Genomic DNA, 21,744 nt, shown 5'->3' on the forward strand with positions numbered 1-21,744 from the left:
GAGGGGGCAGCAGAGCCGGGCCTGTAAGGAGAAATGCAGGGTCACAGCGGGGTGAAGCTGGGTAGCCCTGGAGTCACCCTGGCAGGCAACGCCAGGCCCGAGGTGGTGGGCGTGGAGGGCGCAGGGCGGAGGGCGGTCCCAGAAGGGCGACTCCGACCGGGACTTGGAGGCGCGAGCCAGCTCGGCTGCAGGTCACGTGGGCGCCGGCTGGCCAGGTGGGGACAGTGACGCAGGCTGCGCAGCCAGGTACCTGGGGCGCGCCCCGCCGGCCCCTCCCGCCCGGCACTCGGAGCCGGAGCCGCCTGGCGCGCGCCCTGCCCACCTGGCCGCCCACCTGGCGGGGCCGCAGCGCTGCCGCCTCCTGCAGGGCCGCACAGGAAGTGGGGGGGCGGGGACAGGGAGGGACCGAGCGGCCGGGACAGAGCGCGGGGCCTGCAGAGCCTGGAGGGGGACGGGCCCCACGTCGGCCGCCGAGCTCATAGCTCCGTGTCCTCCGCCCCGCGGCGCAGGTAAGCCCGGGGGACAGGTGAGGGGGGAACAGGTGAGCCTGGGAGACAGGTGGGCCTGGGAAGGGACGGGTGAGCGAGGTGATGGAGGTGAGCCTTGGGGAGGGGGCTGGCAAGGCCGAGGGCGCCCTTCCTCCCCTTCGCTTTTCCCGCAAGCCCTGCCCCGGGGGCCGCGTCACTCTGCGGCTGCCCGCCTCCGCGGCGGCTGCCCAGCGGGGGCTGTGGGAGGGGACAGAGCCTGGCTGGACCTAGAGACCCTGACCTCTGACCCCCCCCACCCCCTCCCCTGGGCTCCGGGCGTCCCAGCTCCCTGCCCCCTCCCCTCCTTTGAGCCCTAGAGGACACTCTCTCGCCCTGGACGGGACTCGCAGCCAGAGCTCCCACTGGGGCATCAGGGCTGAGAGACCCTAGGGAGCCCCAGGACCTTTGAAAAGGCGGGGCAGGGTGCGCACGGAACGACCCTCCCAGCAACTCCGGAGAATCTGGTGCCCAAACCTGCTTTGGCACCAGGAGTAGCAGCCCCAAGAATGAGGACCCCCTCCCCACATCAAACTGGGAGCAAACTCCTCCCCCACTCTGGTAGGCAGACCCGGCGGCAGGAAGGGGTCCTGGTGTGCGTGCGTCCCACTAAGAAGGAGGGGGAAGGGAGGAGGGCGGGGCTAGGCTCCCAAAGCTGTGGGTCCTGCTTACTGCCAGGACACGTGGCTTAGCGGCCCACCCTCCATTTCTGCATCCGGGAAGCAAGGATCCTTTTTGAGATTTGGGTGGACCTCAGCCCAGCAGCGGGCACGGGGTGGGGGGGCGTCTGGGAGCTCTGCATCCGACCTGGAGGTGAACAGTGTGCACCTCATGGTGTGGCGGCTCAGTGGGTGCTTGTCAGGCCGACCAGCAGTCTACCCTGCACCCCTGCTGCCTAGTGCTTAAGGGCGGGGACCCCAGGTCCAAATCCCGGCTCTGTGTAACCTGTTACTTAAGCCCTCTGGGCCTCAGTTTCCTGCTCTGTGAAATGGGAGCAGTTAGAGGGTGCTGACTCAGCTGCAGCTGGATCCTCTTCTGGTTACCGCCCTGACGATGCCCATGGGCCACAGAAGCCAGCATCACATCACGGGCACTGCCCAGGGCTTTCGGAAACTCTCCCGGCAGGGGGCAGTGAGCTGGCGGAGGCCCCTCCCCCTCCTACCTGGGCACCTGCAGGGGAGGAATCTGCGCAGGGCAGGGGCATCTCTGTTCCACAAGGGCTCTGGTTCCCCAGGGGCTTGGGGCAGGGGGGTGTCTCTCACCCTACACGGGAGACGCTTTTCACCTGTACGAGAGGAAACCAGGTGCAGAGTGAGGTGGCGTGACGTGGCTTGCCAGCGGGGCTCCTGAGATGCCAGTCTGTGTGTGACCCGATGGGCACAGCCACTCCCCGCGGCTGGGTCCTGGAATTCTAGTTTCAGTTTCTGAATGGATCTCAGCTGCCCCTCTCTTTCGCCTGTGGCAGTTGCCGCGCTCGGGCGACTGGCCGCCTGTACCAGCATCTTTATTTCCAGTGAGAGTCGCCACTCACCCAGCTGGCCCACTAGGGCAGTGATCTGGGTCAGGACAGGGCCTGGCTCCTTGCCCAGCTCTCCGCTGACCAGCAGCCTGACCTCAGCAGGTCACATTCCCTCTGTCCCTGGTTTCCTCACCTAGCAGAGCAGGGAAAATGCCTGCCTTCCAGAAGATCCCTGAGGGGCTAGACACACGGGGAGAGAAGGTGTTTAGAGGACACCCGTGCGTCACCTGTCCAGGCTACCTGTCGGAGTCAGGGCTCTGATTTCTTATCCGGAGCTCCTTTGGGGAAACACTGTGTGTGCCAGCCAAGGCTGGCACGGGGACTGGGTTTATGGGGCGGCTGGATTCAGAGCCGGGAGTGGGAGCCACGGGGGGGCCTGTCTGGGTGGGCACTGCCGGTGCCCGGAGGTGTCATAGGAAGGAGACAGCAGGAGGCTTTTGCTCAGGGTGGGAGGGGCACGAGGCCTGCCACTGCCCCTCCCACTGCCAGGCTGTGTCCGGGGCTGAGGGCGGCCAGGTGGGTCTTCCCGACCCCCAGGGAGGCGGGTGAATCTCCAGTTAGCTGAACCGAGGTTTCTCTACCTCAGCACTGCAGACATTTGTTCCAGATGATTCCTTGTCGTGGGCGGTCCTGGGCCCTGTAGGGTATTGAGCAGTGTCCCTGGGCTCTGCCCACAAGAGGCTGGTAGCTCAGCCCCAGCTGTGACCACCAAGAATGTCTCCGGACACGGCAAAGTGTCCCCTGGGGGGCCAAGCTGCTCTGGTTGAGAGCCCCCAGCTGCCCCTGGCCACCCTGCAGACAGAACTGTTTGCTACGTGCTGCATGGTTTACAAAGCCAAATCCTGCCCCAAATTCCATGTGACTCCAAGTCTGGAACCTGGCCGGGCAGAATTACCCGAGCACAAGGCCATCATTGTGGGTCCAGTTTGTCTGAGCAAAGATGGGGTCGTGTGCACGGTGCCAGGGAGGCCCAGCCCCACCAGGCAGGGCCCCGTCAGCGGGACCTAGAGGGACAGACGCCCCACGGATGGAGGTGTTGTGGTGACGTCACCCAAGGGGTGGCAGGTCCCATACTCGGTGCGGTTTGGGTCCTGGTGGCTGTGAGAGCTGCTGTGACCAGAGCCCCAGGCCCAGGCCAGGAGGGACGGCGCTGAGCCTGCCGGGGTCCTGGGAAGCCCATCTGTCAGGAAGAACGAGGGCTCCAGGGGTGCTGGGCTGCAAGGGGCCCTCTGGGCCAGGCCAGCGTGAAATGCAGAGCCAGGGCAGGGCCAAGTGCAACGTAGGACCAGACAGGCTGGGTCGGGTCACCTGAGGCTGCCAGAGCCCTCCCCCACCTCCACCTGTGGACTCCCAGCCCCCGCTCCTCCCACCCAAGCCCCGCATGTCCCTTACCCGCCCCTGCACATGTGCTGGGGACACCGGGAAGGGCTGCTTAGTGGCAAAGGGAGAAGCTGTGGTTCCCAGGGCTCAGCCGTAGGGGGCCCTCCCCAGCCCACCCTGAGCAGAAACAGCAGGGCGTCACCCAGGAGGGGGCACAGATGGGTCTACAGGCTCCTGTGGAGCTGCCCTGGTGGATTCGGCTCACCTGAAGCAAAGTACCAAGTGGGCTAGTTCTCCACATGGAACACCCAGGCCTCTTCAGGAAGACACGGTTCCAGGGAGAGCAGAGCCCAGCAGGTGCCCACGATATCAGCGTTCACACATCAGTTTGCAAATTGAGCCCAACTGTTTGCCGGGACATAAACAGGAAATCATCCCTGCCCCTGAAGGACGCACAGCCTCGTCGGGGAGACAGAGGGACATTCGGACAGCATGCGGCCCTCGCTGCCGTGGGCATTGGTGGGGGAGCTTCCCAGGGCTGCCTTTGCTGGGGAGCAGACCTGCCTCTGTGGCTCGAGTGGTCACTGCAGGGTGTCTGGTCTCTCTCTCAGTGGCATTGCTGCCCACAGAACATGGCTGCCATTGAGTCTGTGCTCTTGGCCCTCCCCTGCACTGGCTGCAGGACACCAGGCAAGGGCCAGCATCCGGTGAGGACGCTGAAAGAGATGCTCTTAGAGCCAGTTGGCTGGAGGAGAAGCCTCCAGACATGGACCCCGTGGGGAGTCCCAAAGAGCCTGCCAGGCAGAAGCATGTGCTCACGTGTGTGTGCTCACGTGTGTGTGCTCACAGGGCACACGGGTCTCCCACCAGAACATGCCTGTCTCCTAAATAGGAGCCGACAGCTGACTGGGACATTGAAAGAGGATGTGGCATCCGTGAAACAAGAACAGGCTGCTCCGCATAAAGAGCAGGAGAGAGCTCTTCGTGGGACCATGAAAACAACAGTCGTTTGGTGGAAAGGTGGGAATCTCCCACAAAGGAGAACAGGGGATGAAGGAGAAGGAGAGAAGAGGTCGGAAACGAGGGGTTCTCACTAAAGGCTGTTCCAGAAAGAGACCAGAGCAAACGGAGGTGGGAGAAATTATCAAAGAAATAGCAGTGGAAAACACGTGGACCTAAAACAGGTGGGAAGGATGCCCAAGCCCGTGGCTCAGGGAGTGAACGTGGATCCGTCGCCGTGCCTGTCCCCGCACGTGGTAAAGCGGAGCAGGGGGAAAGAGAGCCTCCTGTCGTGACCAAGGAGGTGAAGTCAGACTGGCATCGGATGTCTCGTTGGCAGTGAAAGCTGGAAGGCAAGGGAACAAGGCTTCTCCATTCTGGAAGAAAATAATCTCCAGTGGAACTCTAAAGGCATAAAAGACATTTTCAGAGGTCTCCCTCCCGTGACGCTGCCTTGGGAAGGTGCCAGGGGGTGGGCCCCAGCTCAGTGGGGAGGGAGGAAGGAAAGGGGAGGACCAGGATGCGGGGCGGGGGTCAGGGGCCCGAGCTCCTGCCCTGAGAGCTGGGAAGGGGGGGCCTGGGGAGAGAGGACTGATTCTTGGACTCTGGAGCACACGATCCAGATGCCCAGGGCAGGGACGCTGGAATGCACGGGGGGAAATTCACAGGAAGAAAGCCAGCCAGTAAACAAGAGAGAATTATTAACAAGAGGGCGGCCAGGCGGGCCAGGCTAACACAAACACCCATGGGGCACGGCCGAGCCGGGCCAGAGCCTCGTTCACACGGCCAGGGGAGAGTGAGTGATGCTTGCAGCTAAGAGATCTCAAAAGAGCAGGTGGGGCCTTGTTTAGAAATTTGGGGAAAGCTGAAAAGCCAGGAGTGGTGGTTTGTGGCAGACAGGGTGGTGCGGAGGAGGGGACGCCTATCTTGGATGATAAACCTCTCGGCGCTGTTTGACCTTTGAACCTATGCCCAGGTAGCTCTGTGATCAACTAAGCAGTGGGAGGAAGAAGACAGGGGTCCTGCGACAGCTGCAACCCCAGGAGTCGGCTCCAGCCGGGCCCGGGTCCTGGAGCCCGTGCAAGAGCAGGGCAGTGGCCCACGCCCCTGGCACAGTGCCCCTCTCCTTCAGGCCTGGGTCCGGGGCTGGTGGTGCCCCAGGCCTGTGGGTGCGGCCGCCTTGTTTGGAACCGAGATCACACCCAGCAAGGGCTGGCCTGACAGGCTCCGTCTGGCAGCTTCCGGCTCCGGAAGAGCCTTTGCCCTCTCCTGGGAGCGGACGTGTGCCACAGGCTGGGTGTGGGGCCTGGGGTCAGAGGAGGGGACTCAGGCCTGGGGCCTGAGACGGGGAGGAGGGAGAGGAAGGAGGAAGGATGAGGGGATGGGGCGGGCAGGGGTCACGGGCACCACAGTCTCCGTGTGGGCCTCTAAGTGCCGCCTGCATGTTATACAATGTAAACCACCCCCATGGGAAATACACGGTGGCTAGAAAAAAAGACTCAGGAGCTGGACGTCTCCTGGATGCCCACTGGGGTGCATTTGCTTGGCCTGCATAGATGGAAACCTGTAAGAAACCCATTTCTCGGCCAGGCCTGGGTACAGTGCAGCCAAGTTAACACGGGGAGGGTGACCCAGGAAGGTGCGGACCCACCCACGGCTGCCAGCGCCTGGGGAGGCCTGGGGTGGCCGCTGCCATCCTTGGCCTGGGGACTCAGAATGTCCCAGGAATGCGTGGGCCATCCTCCCGCTGTGGGCGTGGCCAGGGCTCCAGCAGCAGCCCCTCCCTGTGGCCCGGGAGGCCCAGCTGCACACACCTTCCTGGGATGGTTTTAGCCGAGAATCTGGGAGCTGGGGCAGCAGAGCAGGGCGGAGAGCCAGGCCTCTGGGGGCCCCTCAGTCGCTCCCACTGTGGCGTGATTTAGGCCACCCCATGTGGCCAGGCCTTCCCGGCCTCCTGTCAGAGGGATTCCTGGGCTGAAGCTCAGAACCTCCAGGGGAAGCACCCGGACCCAAGGCTGTGTGTGTGAGGTGCGCTCGGGCTGGAACCCGCCAGGTGGGTCCAGGGACGGACGGTGGGTCCCTGGTGGCGCCCACCATCCCAGGCCTGGCCCCCTCCGGCTGCGTGCGCCCAGGTGGGAGAGAGCAGGGCGTGCCCTCCCCCCCACAGAGCTGCTGGATAAACTCCTGCGTCAGCGGTCCTCCCCAGGTCTGCAGGGGAAGTGGCAGGGGACGCCGTGGTGAAGCTCTGAGATGAGGTTCCCTCCCAGCGGGGCCACCTGGGCGGGTGACTTAGAATCTTAGTTCTCCATCTGAAAAAGGCTTCCACCCTTACCCGGCCCTTGTAATTTTAACATTCAGAAGTTCTGCATTTATAGGAAGTGTAAGAGTGGTGGCTATCCTTGTTCTTATTAAAAGTAAGTGGGAAAGAATTAAAGGAGTGAGTTCTCTCCATGTGACGTTTTGATCGTATGAAGTTCTAAACCTTCAGCCGCTCCTCTTGAGGCTCACAGATAACCTTCTATTCGGCACCGGTGACACCACAGCCCCTCGGCGGCCAGGTCCCTGTTCAAGCGCTACATGTATGAGCTCCCCACCTTTCCCAGCATCCTCAGGAAGCTGGGTGCTTATTACTGTACCCATTTTACAGATTTTTAAAGTGAGGCACGGGGCGTAGCAGCTCAGCTCCGGGCTGCGAAGCCAGCCTTTGAGCACCGCATCCTGGCAGCCGTACCTCAGGCTCCGGCTGCAGCAGGGCTGCCCTCACCTCTGTCCTCTCCCCCAGGTCCCCGCGGCCACTCAGCATGTCCCAGCAGCACTCGGACAGCTCCTTGGAGGAGAAGCTCCTGGAATACCGCTTCCACTCGGAGCTAAAGCTCGACACCGAGGGAAACCCAGCGTCCGGGCTCCCGATGGTCCGGGGCTCCCTGCAAAGCAGGAGCAATGCCGCCTTCCAGCCCGACAGCCCGGTGCCCCCGTCGCCGTCCCCTGAGGCCCAGGAGCTGAGGACCATCGTCCTGAGCACGCAGAGCCCGGCAGCCCTCAAGATGGGCACTCAGCAGCTGATCCCCCGGAGCCTGGCTGTGTCCAGCAAGGCTAAGACCCCGGCCCGCCATCAGAGCTTTGGGGCGGCCATGCTCAGCAAAGAGGCTGCCCGGCGGGACCCCCGGCTCCTCTCGGCCCCCAGCTTCTCCCTGGACGACATGGACGTGGACACGGGTCCTGGGGGGATGCTGAGACGAAATCTGAGGAACCAATCCTACCGGGCGGCCATGAAGGGGCTGGGGACCCCCGGCGGCGAGGGCGGCCCCTTCCAGCTCAGCCCCAAGATCCCGGCTCTGGCCGAGGAGCCCAGCCAGCCTCCTGCTCGGTCCGCGGCCAAAAATAAGGTAGGGGGCTCGTGTGCCTGGGCAACGGGGCGGGGGCCGTGCCTCAAGGGGCCTCGGGAGCTTGTGGGCAGGGAAGGGGCCCGAACACACCTTCACATCATCATGCAGCCGCCCACCTTGTGCAGGCTCCTGGGAGGGTTTATTCCAGTTAAGCTCTACAGCCAGGCCGTGAGCAGAGTGTGAATGTCCCCATTTTATAGATGAGGCAGCTGAGGCTCAGGAAGATCGAAGGTTTTACCCAGGACCCCGGCTCTCAGCCACAGCGGGGAGCAGAGCCCGGGGAGGAACCAGCCCTTCTCTCCAAGTCCCTCTGAGCACCGAGGGGGAGCCAGCCCATCTGAAGGACAGATTTCAACCATGGCTTTGCAGCATCGACTGGCCTGGGATCTGTCTGCCCAAGGGGCTCCCATCGGGGACTCAGGAGGGCTTGTGGCAGCTCGGAAGTCGGATGCTCCCCTGCACGCTCTCCCTCCCTGCCCTGCCTGACCACCGGCTCAGGGCTCTCTGTGCCCACAGGTGCCGTCCCGGTGGCCTCCTCCACCACGGGCTTCTGCCCAGACCATGAGCCCTGGCCCTGATCTGGGGAGAAGCCCAGACCACCTGTCAGAATGCTGGTGACCCAGCGTGCAGAGGGGCAGGGCGGGGAGGACCACTGTCCTTGGGCTAGAGACACCCCTGGCCTGCGAGGCAGGGCACAGCCCCTGCCGGAGAGCCTGGACCCCGGCACCTCCACGCCCACCCAGGGCCAGGCCTGCAGGGTCCGATGTTCATTCATGCTTGATTCATGCAGCCAGCCAACGTTTCCTGAGGCCTCATACACCCAGTGAGCAGGCCCCAGGAGAGCTCCCAGGGTGGTGGGGCCCCATGGGCTGGGCTGGGGGTGCTCAGGGTGCTGAGAGAGCACAGAGGTGGGGCTCCCCAGGAGCTCAGGGCTTGGGGGGGGCAGGGGTCCCGGAAAAGAGAGGGTTAAAGTAGAGGCGTGGACACAGGATGGGAACCAGGTGGAGGACGGGCTGCGGAGACAGCAGGTGCCCGGGCCTGGAGGTGGAAGGGGTGGCGACGCTGGGGGTGCTGGGCAGCAGGGAGAGCAGCCGGGTGCGGCTGGGGGCACCACACGTTCCAGACCAGCGCGGGGAGTTTCAGGCTCCAACTTGTTTCAGGAAACCAGCTCCCGCTTTCCTGGAACCCGTGCACCTGTGGGTCAGGGGAAATGGTGTCCCAGCCAAGGAAGCGGGCTTTTAGTGGCAACGGGAAGGACCAGGGTATGGGGCCCTGAGAGCCCTGCCCGCCCCCAATTCACCCCTGCAGCCCCACCAGCAGCTGCTGGGACCCCGGGCCTGTGCTGGGGCTGGACGCCAACCCACCAGGCTCTGCTCTTTCTGCCCCCCCAGGTCCCGGACTCGTGGGGCCCTCGTGCGGCCCCGGCTCCCACCCCAGTGTCCCTTCTAGGCCATCTCCCAGCCACACCTGTGCTGCCTCGGCTTCCCTCCAGGCCCACCTTCCTGAGCATCCCCTCTCGGCAGCCCTCCTGGGCCTGCCCAGCCCTGGGTCACCTGCCCTGCCTGCTCTGAGCCCCATCCCACCCCGTCCTACCTGCCCTGGCCTCTGCTTGGCGGCCCCGCCTCCCTCGTGGAGCGGTGTTTATTAAGCACCTTCTGCATGCCCAGCAGAGGCCCCTCGTGTTGGGCGTGGCGTCACATGTGGAGGGTCTGGTCTCTGGGCCCAGGAGCAGGGACTGCTGCCCGCTGCCCCTCCTCCCTGCTGACTGCCCGTGTCTCTGGGTCTCTCTGCACAGAAGACGCTGGGGCGGAAACGCGCACACAAGGGCTCCTTCAAGGACGGTGAGTGTGGCCAAGGGGCGCCGTCGGGCGGCACTGCGGCCGGGCTGGGCCCTGGGGAGGCTGGTCTCACTTGGGCATCCTGGGGGAGACGGAGAACTACGTGCTGGATGGGTTCCCTCCGGGGAATGGAGGGCCTGGTGGCCCGTCTGACCCTGCAGCTCTGATGGGCCTAGAAAGTTCCCTTGGACTCTGTGCTGTCCCAGGGGCAGCGGGCAGACAGAGCCTCCCCACTCACCCTCAGCAGATATTTGTCAAGCACACTGTGTGCTCCAGGCCCTGCGGGTGGGACCAAGGCCAGGCAGAGGGCCCTGGGCCTGGGGTGCAGACATAGGCCACAGAACCCAGTGTTAAAGTCTCAGGGGCCGTGGGTGACACCTGGGCCGTGGCAGGGCCCGGAGCAGTGCCTTCAGCCTGCCGAGGGGTGGGATGCCAGCAGGACCCCATGGGAGCTGGAGGGCAGGTGCCCGCCCAGCCTGGATGGAACAGCCAGTGGGTGTAAGGGGCCCCAGCCAGAAAGGGCCCCCTCCCTGCCAGCCCCAACCTCCGTGGACAGCCACAGGTCCGGGCGTGGGGAGGCCTCAGGATTGGGCCTCGTCCCCCAGGACAGCAGCAGGGATGCCCCAGGTCTCGGAGCCAGGGCGGGAAGGAGCGGCAAGGAGGGGATCCCTCAGAGCCGCCCCGAGCCATGCACCCGCCCGGCGGGGCTGCTGAGCGCGTGGCCACTGCAGAGTCGGAGAGCAGGACACCTCACCTCGGGTGGGGGCTCTCAGGAGCCAGCCTCCAGCGCCCTCGGCCGACCTGGGGACGGCCCCTGCCCAGTCCACCTCCCCAAGGCCATGCAGTTTGGCCCGTGCCACTCTCTGATGTGTTGGCTCAGCCCTGGTCTGAAGGTGCCACCTTCTGCACGGGGACGCCACCCCTGCCCTGGGCTCGGCCAGCTCAGCCGTGGGAGCCGGCTGGCCCGAGGGGAGCCTGCTCTGGGGGGCCCTGTATACCTGACGCTCTCAGGGCCTCCTTGGGAGGACTCAGCGGGTGGGTTCCTGGGGGGCCAGGACCGCTCAGAGCCCCCAGGCCTGCAGGTGACGCACACCCCCTGTCCCCAGATCCCCGGTTCTACCAGGAGATCCAGGAGCGAGGCCTGAACACCAGCCACGAGTCCGACGATGACTTGCTCGATGAGGCCCCCAGCCCTGAAGGAACCCAGAAGGTGGATGTCCACGTCGTGGTCAAGAGCTACCGGCCCCCCCAGATCACCTGGAGCCAGCTCCCAGAGGTGGGGCCGGGATGGCGGGAGAGGCCCTTCTCCCGAGCCCGTGGGTGGTCCTCCCGGTGAGGGGAGGGGCCTCCTGGAAACGCCCCGTCTGCGCCCAGCTGGCAGGCGGATCTTCCTGGTGCCTCAGAGCTGCCCTGCCCTGCGGGGCCTCGTGGGGGTGGTTGCTGGGGGGGAGAGGGGTTAGGGGCCTGTGTCATCTGTGTGTGTGTGACGGTCATCCCACGGGTGAGCCCCTCACCCTCCCTGAGCGCCCTGCTCAGGCTGACCTGTAGGGAGCTGGGGGCACAGGGGACCTCCTCCCAGGGCGCTGTGCCCAGAAAGTGCCAGGAGGGTCCGAGTGAGGAGGCCAGAGGGGAGGGGAGAGGCCCGGCCGGAGCTGCGTGCCACTGCCAGGCGCCCCCTCACCTTCCACGTCTGAAAAGGGGGCTGGTCCCTGCCCCACAGGGCTGTGGGTTCTCAGTGGAGAGCGTGGCTGGGACAGAGGCGCCGGTGCTCCAAGCAGGTACCCAGGGAGGCAGCTCTCGCTACCCCAGGAGGGCGCAGCTGGCCGTGGCGCAGACAGACTCCTGACTCCGTCCCCTGGGAGCCGAGGGACGGAGCTGCAGTGCGGGCTGTGGGCACGGTGGGCAGCAGGGAGGGGCATCTGGCCATTCCTTCTGTCTGCGGTACAACAGGCCTCCTCATTTGCATCCCGTGGGGCAGGAGAGGGGCTGAGGCACCGTGAACGCCCACTGAGCTCCAGGACACTGCATGCCATGGGGCCGCCGGCCAGGGAGGGCCCAAGACGGGGCGGGGGTTAGGGCAGGCAGATGAAAAGTTCCGGAAGTGCACGTGTGTTCCCACCTGCCAGGTGCCAGCTGCGTGCCCGGAGGTGCGTGTGCACGATCTCCCGGGTCGGGGGTGGGATCCAGGACAGTTTATCCTAGAAACGCTGCCAGAGGTTCTGCTCCCGGTCACCTGAGCTCAGGTGTCTCAGCCAAGCCTCTGGGTCCGAGGAGGCGTAGGATTTACCTTCCCAGCTCAAGCGGTGCTGGCAGCCTCCGCCCAGCCCGGTGGGGAGGGGAGCACGAATCAGGTGGCCCTGGTCCTGCAGAGGGTCGCCCCCGGCAGGCTCTGCAGGCACTCGGCGGGCACACTGTGGCCGAGTGAGCCACGCTCCCGCCGGGGCAGCCGGGGCCAGGGGCCCTGGGGGCCTGGGGGGCGGAGAGCGGGGCGGTGCGCCAAGCTGGAACAGTGTCACCCCTACCTCCGGGCAGGAGGCTCACTCACCTGGCCCAGGTGTGCCCGCGTCGTGGCCCCGTGCTCGGCACGCCCCTCCGCTTTCCCGGGTGGTTCTGAGTTTCTCCACCACCTCCCAGCCCCGGGCAGCTCTGTGGGACAGAGCCCCCTTCCCACCCCTGGAGAGGCCTTTCCCTCCGGATGCCCATGCCCTTCCTTGGCTGCCCCAGGGCCCCTCTGAGAGGGAAGGTGTCCATGGAGAAGAGAGACCTGGGTAGGGGCCCGAGCAGGGACAGGCCAGCTCGGCGGTCCCAGGTGTCCCACGAGGGGCGGCTCTGCCCGGCCAGCCTAGCGTCTCTGGCCCCGTGCTGGCTCTGGTCCGGTGGGAGGACGAGCTTCCTGTGACTCGAGCCCGTGCCGTCCTCAGGTGGTGGAGTCGGGCATCCTGGACAAGCTGTCTGCCGAGGAGCACAAGAGGCAGGAGGTGAGGGGTGGGCTGGGGGCGTGGCCCTGCTGCTGACACGCCAGTGGGGGGCGGGGGGACCCCAGCCATGGTGACGTCACTCACTCACCCATTAGCTGCCTCCTGGTACCCAGCGATGGCTGATGCCCTGGCCGGGGTGTGGGCTAGGGGGGGCTACTGTTACCCACTTTCCGGGCGAGGGTGGGAGTCCTTGCCGGCGCCACAGATCATCAGTGGCCGAGCCAGAGTGCAAGCCCAGGACTCGGGCTCACGTCCCCACGGCCGTGCGGACAGCCCCAGCCAGCGTCCTGTCCAGGGGGCCCGAGTCCCGACCTGCCCCCTGCCCCCCGATCATACCCCTGTGGCCTGAGCACTTGTCACCCGCGCACCCTGGGCCAGGCCCCTTGTGTGGCAGGGCAGCTCCGGGCAGGGCCTGGCAAGCACGGCTGCCCACGTCCGCTCTGCTCTCGCCCCAGGCCATCTTCGAGATCCTCACGTCCGAGTACTCGTACCAGCACAGCCTCGGCATCCTGGTGGCCGAGTTCCTGCAGTCCCCAGAGCTGCGGGCGACCATGACCCAGACAGAGCACCACCACCTCTTCTCCAACATCACGGACGTCCTGAGCGCCAGCAGGAGGTCAGGCCCGGACCCAGCCCGTCGGCCCGGCACCCGACGGTGCAGGCTCTCGAGGGTGGGAAGGCTGGGGCTCTGGGTGACCCTGGTCTGCGAGTGCGGATGGACGGTCTGGAGCAGCCCTCGGGGGGCAGGGAGTGCGAGAACCTCACGGGCCCCGCGGCCACCAAGAGCTGGCCTGGGGACGTGCAAGCGCAGAGGGCCAATGACGAGGCGTGAGGTGCCCACGGGACGGAGCAGGCAGGAGGCAGCCTTGAGTTGCAGCCCCGAGTCGTGTTCCGCGCCGAGGTGTTTGGTGCCTGGCCCAGGGCTCTGGTTGCAGGGCCAGGAGGTGGAGGAGGGGCCGGGTGTGTAGCTGCAGGCCTGCCAGGGCCTGTGTGTGTGCGTGTGTGTGTGTGTGTGTGTGTGTGTGTGTTTACTCCCATGGAGGGCGAGGTCCAGGTAGCACCTGTTGGGTCCAGCCCCTCACTGCCCTGCACCCTAGGCGACCCCATAACACCCTCTGGCGTCGCCCTGAGCCTCAGCGTCCCCTCCCTAACCTGAGGGGGTGGGTCCCATACCTGCCCCCTTGCAGACTGGGGTGAGGCATGGGAGATGATCAGGTGTCAGACCCCAATCACCTGCAAGGAGCAGAACCCCTGCCCCTGCCTTGCGCTGGGCAGAGGGGGCCAGGGCTCCAGGTGGCTCCTGGCAATTCTGACCCAAATCCCAGGGAATCCAGTCAAAGTGGCAAATTTTTTGTCCAACCTGTCTGCTCCCCATGATGTCGGCTAGAATCTGCGAGACTCTAGCAGGAAGTGACCTTGGATTTGGCCATGGGCGTGTGCCCAGTTATTTCGGGTTTAAGGAGCTAATCTGTCCTGGGGTTCTCCCGGGAGGGCCCTGGCAGCTGACCCACCCAGCCCCTGGTGTGGGTGCATCTGGGAGCCTTGCTGTGTGTGTGTGCATGTGTGCATATGTGTGTGTGTGTGTGCATGTGTGCATATGCATGTGTGTGCGTGTGCGCACGCGTGTGTGTGCGTGCGTGTGTGCGCGCATGTGCGTGTGTGCGCGCGTGTGTTGCGTGTGGGCGTGCGTGTGTGCACGTGTGCGCGCTCACACGTGCAGGGCCGTGGGCAGGCCAGCAGCCCTGGGGCCTCACCCGCGCCCCCACAGGTTCTTCGAGGACCTGGAGCAGCGGCACAAGGCTCAGGTGTGCGTGGAGGACATCAGCGACATCCTGGAGGAGCACGCCGAGCGGCACTTCCACCCCTACGTCTCCTACTGCTCCAACGAGGTCTACCAGCAGCGCGCCCTGCAGCGGCTGACGTGAGCCGGCCCCGGGGCCCGGGACGGGGCCGGCGGGGTGGCCTCGGGAGGCTCCGGCCCCTTGTCGCGGGGCACGTTGCTGCTCGCGGCCCGGCTTCCGCAGCTTCCGCCCGGTTTCTCTTGATGGACTGGCCGCGCCTCCCACCGCAGCTGAGAACCCCTTTCTCTGTCGCAGAAGCAGCAGCGCCGCCTTCCGAGAGGCCCTGAGGGAGGTCGAGCAGCGGCCCGCGTGCGGGGATCTGCCCATGATCTCCTTCCTGATCCTGCCCATGCAGAGGGTGACCCGGCTGCCCCTCCTGACGGACGTGAGTGCCCGGCCGCGGCCGCGGGCAGGCAGGGGGCCCGGGGTCCTTCTGCAGGCAGAGCATTGCTCCCTCCTGACGGACGTGAGTGGCGCGGCCCCGGGCAGGCAGGGGGCCCGGGGTCCCTCTGCAGGCAGAGCATTGCTCCCTCCTGACGGACGTGAGTGCCCGGCCGCGGCCCCGGGCAGGCAGGGGGCCCGGGGTCCCTCTGCAGGCAGAGCATTGCTCCCTCCTGACGGACGTGAGTGCCCGGCCGCGGCCCCGGGCAGGCAGGGGGCCCGGGGTCCCTCTGCAGGCAGAGCATTGCTCCCTCCTGACCTTCTCCCCCCGCTCCGTCTGTGTTACGTATGGTTATGAGGACACTTACGAGACGGCTTTGATCGCCACAGTGACCATGGCCACTTTCAGCAGCAGCACTGCCCGCAGAACTCTCTCTGCTGGGAGCTCTTCCAGCGCTTGGTGGACTTTTGTTCACTTACTTGATGGTTACGGGGTTCATTCATGTCCCGAGTCTGATCCGGTGTCACCCAGACCCCTGCCGAGCATCAGTCAGGGCTGTTGCTTCCTCCTACCCTCGGCCGGTTGTCCTGGGCGTGGGCCTGGGGTGACCCAGGCACCGTCACCGTCCCTGTTTTGTGGACAGAGGGGCTCCAAGGGGCTTCCTGGAGTGGCTCGTGCTCTGAGATGCCAGCTCATGGGGCAGAGGGCCTTGTGGGGTGAAAGGTACACGTACACACACATGCACACAAGAGTCCGCACGTGGCAGGAGCCCAGCTGAGCTCTGAGAGGCAGCATGTGGCCCGTGCTCAGTGGGTCAACATCCCAGGCAGACAGGATATCAGACCCTCCGGGGCCCTCTGGGAAGTGGAGAAATAGAGGCTTCGGGGCCTCCCAGGCTGGAGCACCACAGCCAAGGACTGAAGGGGTGGGGCCTGGGTGCCCCCTGGGGTCTTGCGTTGGTAGGGGAGCCCCTGCCCCAGGCAGGCCCCTGAGCCGGGGTGCAGAAGGCTACTTGTGGCTTCTCACGTCTGGTCTCTTCCTGCAGACACTCTGCCTTAAGACTCAGGGCCACCCCGAGAGATACAAGGCCGCCAGCCGTGCGCTCAAGGCCATCAGCAAGGTGAGGGGTCCAGGGTAGGGGAGGCGGCGCCCAGCCCCAGCCCAGCCCCGAGCTCTGTCCCCACGCCCACCCGTCGGCAGAGACCCTGAGGGCGGGGCAGAGAGGGTTTCCAGACGGTCCCTCCCCAGCTCCTCACTGTGCCGGTGGGGAAACTGAGGCTCAGAGAGAGGGCCGCTCACACAGTCGGTGAGCCCGGGGCAGGGCAGGGACCAGGACAGCCGTGAGGGCCGGTGCCGCGGGTGGCCAGGCGGGGCTGGACGGGGCGGGGCTGGGGTCTGGTGCCAGGCTGTGGGCGGGCCCTCAGCACCTGCTCTCGTGTGCGTGCCCTGTAGCTGGTGAAGCAGTGCAACGAGGGGGCCCACAAGATGGAGCGCACGGAGCAGATGTACACGCTGCACACACAGCTGGACTTCAGTAAGGTCAAGGTAGGCGGTCCCCACCGGCCCCTGACCTGTCCCCAGGCCCGGCTCTGTATGCGGTCAGGGGTCACCGCCCCCCGGCGTGCAGGCTGGAGAGAGGCCTCTGGGGGTGCCACCCCCCTCCCCGCCAGTGAAGCCCGGGGCCGGGCCTCCGCCTCGATCTCTCCAGGCCTCTTCCCACCTGAGAGCGTGCCCCTTGGCCTCAGGTCTCAGCTCCACCGCACCCTTGCCTGCGGTGGGTCTCCCTCTGGCCGCTGCCCCCACCCCCAGAGCTGCAGGGGCAGCGGGCAGACACTGGGGCTGGTGAGTGGGAGCCAGTGGCAGGCCCAGTCGCAGGGCTCAGCCTGGGCCCAGGCTCCTTGCCAGCTGTGCTAGGAGCAGGGGCTGGATGCCCTCAGGGCCAGCTCAGGCTTCCCGCTGGGGCCAGGATGGGTCTGTCGGTCCTGGGGGCGGGGCTCTAGGCAGCCTGCAGCTCCTCCCAAGCAGGCAGAGCTCAGACCTCTGCCCACAGGGCTCCCCCACCATCCCACAGACGAGCCCATCCTTGTGCTGTCCTGGGGCTGCCCCAGCAGCAGCTCGGGCCGTCCGGCAAAGTGGGAGCTGCTCTCCGGAATCGGGTTTGGAGGCAGCCTCTGCCCCGCCCACTGCCCTGCTCTCCCCTCCCCCCACTGGCCTGGCTGCAGCAGAGCCCTGTGGGCGGGCAGGTGGGCAGGAGACTCGGAGGGTCCCTGGGGCAGCTCTGTGGGCCCGGCCTCAGCTTATCATCAATCAGGCTGAGCTGCTGACCTCCAGCTCCCAGAGGCGGCCGAGCAGGCCAGAGCCAATGGGAAACGGTGCCGTGGGCGGGGCCGGAGGGCCGTGCAGGGAGGGCACAGAGGCTCGGACAAGGGCAGCAGGCTCCTTGGGGTGAGTCAGGGTGGCTTCACAGAGGAGGCGTTTGGGTGATGACGGCCACGGCGCCACTGAGCCCACACCCTTGGCCGGGGTCTTGAGCCCCTCCTCGGCCGGGCAGCAGATGTCACGTTTGGGGTGAAATACGCCCCCGACCAGAGCAAAGACCCAACCCTGGGCCTGGCTGACCCCTGAGCGGGCCTCTCACCCCTCTACCCCCATGTCTCGAAACTGGAGGGCATGAGGGCAGGAGAGCAGCTGGCCCAGGTCGGGGTGAGGGGGCCCAGAGCCCCAGGAGGGGTGGGGTGTCCGGTGGGGCGTGTCAGGGGAGCAGAGGCTGGTGGGCAGGGCCTCCTGGCCCCCTCCCCACCAAGCCTGCCGTGCCCGCCCCTCCCCTTCCAGCTTGACGCACCAGAGCGCCAGCCTCGCTGGCGGGAGGCCGTCTGAGCACCGGCCATGGCGACACGGGACCCACGTCCTTAGCCGGGCCTGTTCTGCCTTAGCCGGGCCCGTTCTCTAGGCCGCGGAAGGGGAGGGAGCTCCGTTTGCAGCAAAGGCCCCTGGATGCCGGATGTGGCCCCGCAGATCAGGGGGCTCCTCGCAGTCTGCGCAGAAGCAGCCGAGCCGAGCCCCCGGCTTGGTGTGAGGTGGGCCAGGAGGCTTCCCAGAGCGGCCTTCGCCCCCTGGTTTGAGGGGAGCCCTCGGTAGGTGCCCTGTGGGCCCCTGGGTCTGGCTGGAAGCAGGACAGGCCTGTCCTGGGTCGCTGCGCAGGGTCTGGGCCCGGGCCAGGCACAGAGCAGCCGCCCCCTGATCTCCTGTCCACGGCCTGAACAGCCCTTTGTCTGCGGCCTGGACAGCCACCCTCCCTTCCTCGGTGCAGCCCAGGGAGGCCTGGGCACCCCGTTCGCAGAGGCAGGGCTCAGTCCCCGTGGCTGCACATCCCGGCCACCCCCCCGGGACTCACCCGTGTCCCCCCCGCTCTGCCCCAGTCCCTCCCACTGATCTCTGCTTCCCGCTGGCTGCTGAAACGCGGGGAGCTCTTCGTGGTGGAAGAAACCGGGCTTTTCCGAAAACTCGCCAGCCGGCCGACATGCTACCTGTTCCTGTTCAACGACGTCCTCGTGGTCACCAAGAAGAAGAGGTGGGCCCCGCCCGTGGTCGCCAGGCTGCACGGCCTTGCGATGGGGAGCAGGCAGCAGCCGTGGCCTGGGGGCCGGGGAGGTGGGCTGGGGCCGGCTCTCGGGAGCATCCTTCCGGCTGGCTGGCCCTCAGGCTGCCCACAGACCTCTGCAGCATCTGGCCAACCGCCTGTCTCCCTGCAGCGAGGACAGCTTCGTGGTCCAGGACTACGCCCAGCTGGACCACATCCAGGTCCAGAAGATGGAGCCCTCGGAGGCCTCTCTGCCGGGGGGCGGCAACCGCAGCTCCTTCGTGCCGTACGCCTTCCAGCTGACCCTGCTGCACAACAGCGAGGGCCGCCAGGGGAAGATCCTGCTATCCTCTGACTCCGCGTAAGATGGGAGGGCTCCGCGGGGGCGGTCCTGAGAGCTCCGTGGGGACGGGATGCCTGATCCAGGGTTCCGGGCACCGCACTGTGCCGGGGACGGCCTAGTCCTCAAGCAGTTCACACTCCCAGGAAGGGGACACTCCAGCTGCAAAATGCGCAGCTGAACTGTCCTGTGTGTCCAAGGGGAGAGGACTAAGGAGAAACAAGGCAGGGGAGGGAGCACTGGCTGGGGACCCTGGGGAGGGGCCTGCGGCAGAGGCACGGCAGTGCAAAGGCCCTGAGGCAGGAGGCCCCTGCCAGGAGGACACAGGGCTGGAGCACAGGGTGGGGGTCATGCAGGGCAGTGAGGTCAGGCGGTGGGGGGACCAGCGCACAGAAAGGTGCTGGCTGGGTCTCCACGCTACCTCCAGCATGGCCCCCTTTCCAGGTGGGAAGCTGAGGCTGAGTGTTTCTAACAGCAAACTGACGGGGCAGGGCGCTTGGGGTCCAGCGCCGGGAAACAGGGCAGCCTGGGTCCTGTGGGTGCAGCCGCTGCCCGACTCCGTGTCCCTGGCTAGATGTGACTCGGGGTCAGCCTGCCTGGGGGAGGCCTGCCTGCCGCTCCTTCCCGAGCCTGTGACTTCCTGCGCCTCGGCCCCCAGTGCAGTGGGTCAGGGAGACCAGAGGGGCCGCCCACTTACACCTCCAGCTCCCGGCCAGCTCACCAAAGTGCACCCGGGCAGCGTAAGCCTTCACCCCTCTGCCTTCCCACCTCGAAGGCTGTGGGGGGCTCAGGGACACCCCGACCCTCCCACCGTGCCGCACTGGGTGGGGAGTGTGAAGCAGAGATCGCCAGCTGGTAGGATCGGCCTTGGGCCTCGCTCACGTGCGCTCTGTCCCCAGGAGTGACCGCGCGCGGTGGATCACAGCGCTCACACACCGGGAGAGGCAGCTGCCGGGCCCCACTAACAAAGGAGGTGAGCGCCTGCCCCGAACCCAGCAGGGCTCACAACCCCTTCCCGGCCCGGGGGTGGGGGTGGGCCTGGAGGGGAGAGGTGCCGTCCAGCCCTCTGTCCACCCCACAGCCTGGCCCCAGGGTGACCTGCCAGGTGAGGGGCCCCAGCCCCAGGTACGTGTGTGTCCATCTGCACACACAGGCCCAGCGCTGTCTCAGGGCCCCGTCCTCCCTGCTGCTCAGTAGCTGGGGAAACTGAGGCCAAGGAGCTGGAGTGGGCTGGCCCGTAGAGCTGTCACCCTGCTCGGGCCCTGCCTGGCCCCTTAGAAGCTGGGCTCACCCTCTGCCGGTGCTGGGCGTTTGGGCCCTGAAAGTAGGAGCAGCAAGTCCTGCAGCCTCTGGAGGGGTCCCAGCTTTAGCCGGAGGGAAGCTGCCATGTGACCGTGTGCTGGGACACCTGGGGGCCCCTGGGCCCCACCGAGACCAAGCCACAGGGGGTGTGTTGGGACTGGAGCCCTGCCCTCTCGGGGCTGCAGGGCTCCCGGCCCACCCCCTCCCTGGAATAGTCCTGCTTCTGATGCCTGCCTTCCCCGCCAGACCTGCTCCAGGTGGAGATCACCAAGGCCTACCTGGCCAAGCAGGTGGACGAGATCACACTCCAGCAGGCAGATGTGGTCCTGATCCTGGAGCAAGAGGACGGTGAGCACAGGGGAAGGGGCCTGGGGGATGCACATGGGGCAGGTGGGAGAGGGGCCGGGCAGGCTGGTGCTGAGTGAAAGTCTGGGGGCCACAGCAAGGGTCCAGAGCACACTGGCATGGGCAGCTGCCCTGAGTGCCCCCACCCCCGAAGTAGGCACTGTATGTACTCACAGTGGGCCTGATTCCAGGGCCCCCGTCAGTACCCTCTCTCAAGGACGTCTCAAATGTCCCCGAGTTGCAGGATCAAAAGTGGGTTCTCGGTCACTCTGTATCCTAAGCGGGAGGGCGGCCCCTGCAAGTAGCTGCCCAGGCCGGACCAAGCTGGTTGGAGTGAGCTCAGCCCCTGAGCCCAGTGTTGGGGCCGAGCACCTGATGGAAGACCAGGTGCCCACGTGACCTTGAGCAAGACGGGGAGGGGGGTCTGCTCCAAGGGATGCCTGGCCCTGGCGTCTTCTGGAACAGCAGCTCCGAGGGGGAGCCGACACAGGGGCCCCTGCCTGGTGCCCAGGACCCTGCTCTCACCTGCCCCGTGTCTGGGTCCAGGATGGTTCTATGGCGAGAGGCTGCGGGATGGAGAGACGGGCTGGTTCCCTGAGGACTTAGCCCGGAGCATCACCAGCCGCGTGGCCGTGGAGGGCAACATGCGCAGGATGGAGCGGCTGCGGGTGGAGACGGACGTGTAGCCAGATCTGCTGGCACCTCGCCAGGCCAGGCTGCGGCCGTGCAGCTTTGGTCCACACTCCAACAAGTGGAGTCCATCCCCTGGGAGCACAGTGGGCTTGCCCCCAGGGCCTGAAAGGTCCCCGGCCTCCCAAGGCCCCATGGGCTGCGGCGCAGGCTCCGGACACTTCCAAGGAGGAAGGTCACACGCCCTCGGGGGAGCATCCTCCTGACAAGCTCAGGAGCCATGCCAGCCCTGACCCCAGGCTGCGTCCCTGGGAGGAGCCCAGCCAGGCCTGCTCGCTGGCTACGCCCTCCCCCAGCTCCTGGCTGCCCCGCCCTGCCCCCTGTGCACCCACGGGGCAGTTATGCCATGGGCGTGTGATCGAGGCGGTTGGCCCTGAGAAGAGCGGGGATGACCTGGAGGGCTCTCCCTCCTGCACCCCTCCTGCCCCAGCCTTGAGTACCCAGGGCTGCCCCATGTTCCCAGAGGAGGCCCAGCTGCCGGCAGGTGACCCTGCAGTGCCAGCACTGGAATTGTGACTTGAGACATTAAAGTATTTCTTTAACACCTGGATTTGCACATTTGTGAGCCCCAGCGAAGGCCATACCAGTCCCTGAGAAATTCCCAACGTGCTGTGGGCGGGACTGGTCCCCCTCTGTGTGGTCACCTGTGCTGGGCCCCCATTCATGGTCACCCTGTGTTAGTCCTTGGCCCTGCCCCATC

The 21,744-nt window shown here is 66.2% G+C and overlaps 1 protein-coding gene across 5 annotated transcripts; it reads left to right on the forward strand.

Annotated features, from left to right (window-relative positions):
• The first annotated feature begins 428 nt into the window (after positions 1-428).
• Positions 429-21,561, forward strand: ARHGEF16 (Rho guanine nucleotide exchange factor 16). Of its 5 annotated transcripts, none has more exons than XM_007166224.2 (15): positions 429-509; positions 7,145-7,748; positions 9,544-9,589; positions 10,693-10,862; positions 12,508-12,564; positions 13,020-13,180; positions 14,333-14,485; positions 14,661-14,790; positions 15,833-15,907; positions 16,240-16,332; positions 18,207-18,358; positions 18,540-18,728; positions 19,607-19,680; positions 20,256-20,357; positions 20,901-21,561. In XM_007166224.2, exons 2-15 carry the CDS (start codon positions 7,164-7,166, stop codon positions 21,038-21,040), a joined length of 2,127 nt encoding a protein of 708 aa, XP_007166286.2. In that variant the 5' UTR covers positions 429-509; positions 7,145-7,163; the 3' UTR covers positions 21,041-21,561. The 5 variants fall into 5 exon arrangements, with proteins under 5 accessions (XP_007166286.2, XP_007166287.2, XP_007166284.2 ...); XM_007166225.2 differs by lacking the exon at positions 429-509 and adding an exon at positions 1,020-1,085; XM_007166222.2 differs by lacking the exon at positions 429-509 and adding an exon at positions 5,148-5,197.
• The last annotated feature ends 183 nt before the right edge of the window (positions 21,562-21,744 follow it).

The sequence above is a fragment of the Balaenoptera acutorostrata genome, chromosome 1 (assembly GCF_949987535.1).
Source record: "Balaenoptera acutorostrata chromosome 1, mBalAcu1.1, whole genome shotgun sequence".
NCBI classification, from domain to species: Eukaryota; Metazoa; Chordata; class Mammalia; order Artiodactyla; family Balaenopteridae; genus Balaenoptera; species Balaenoptera acutorostrata.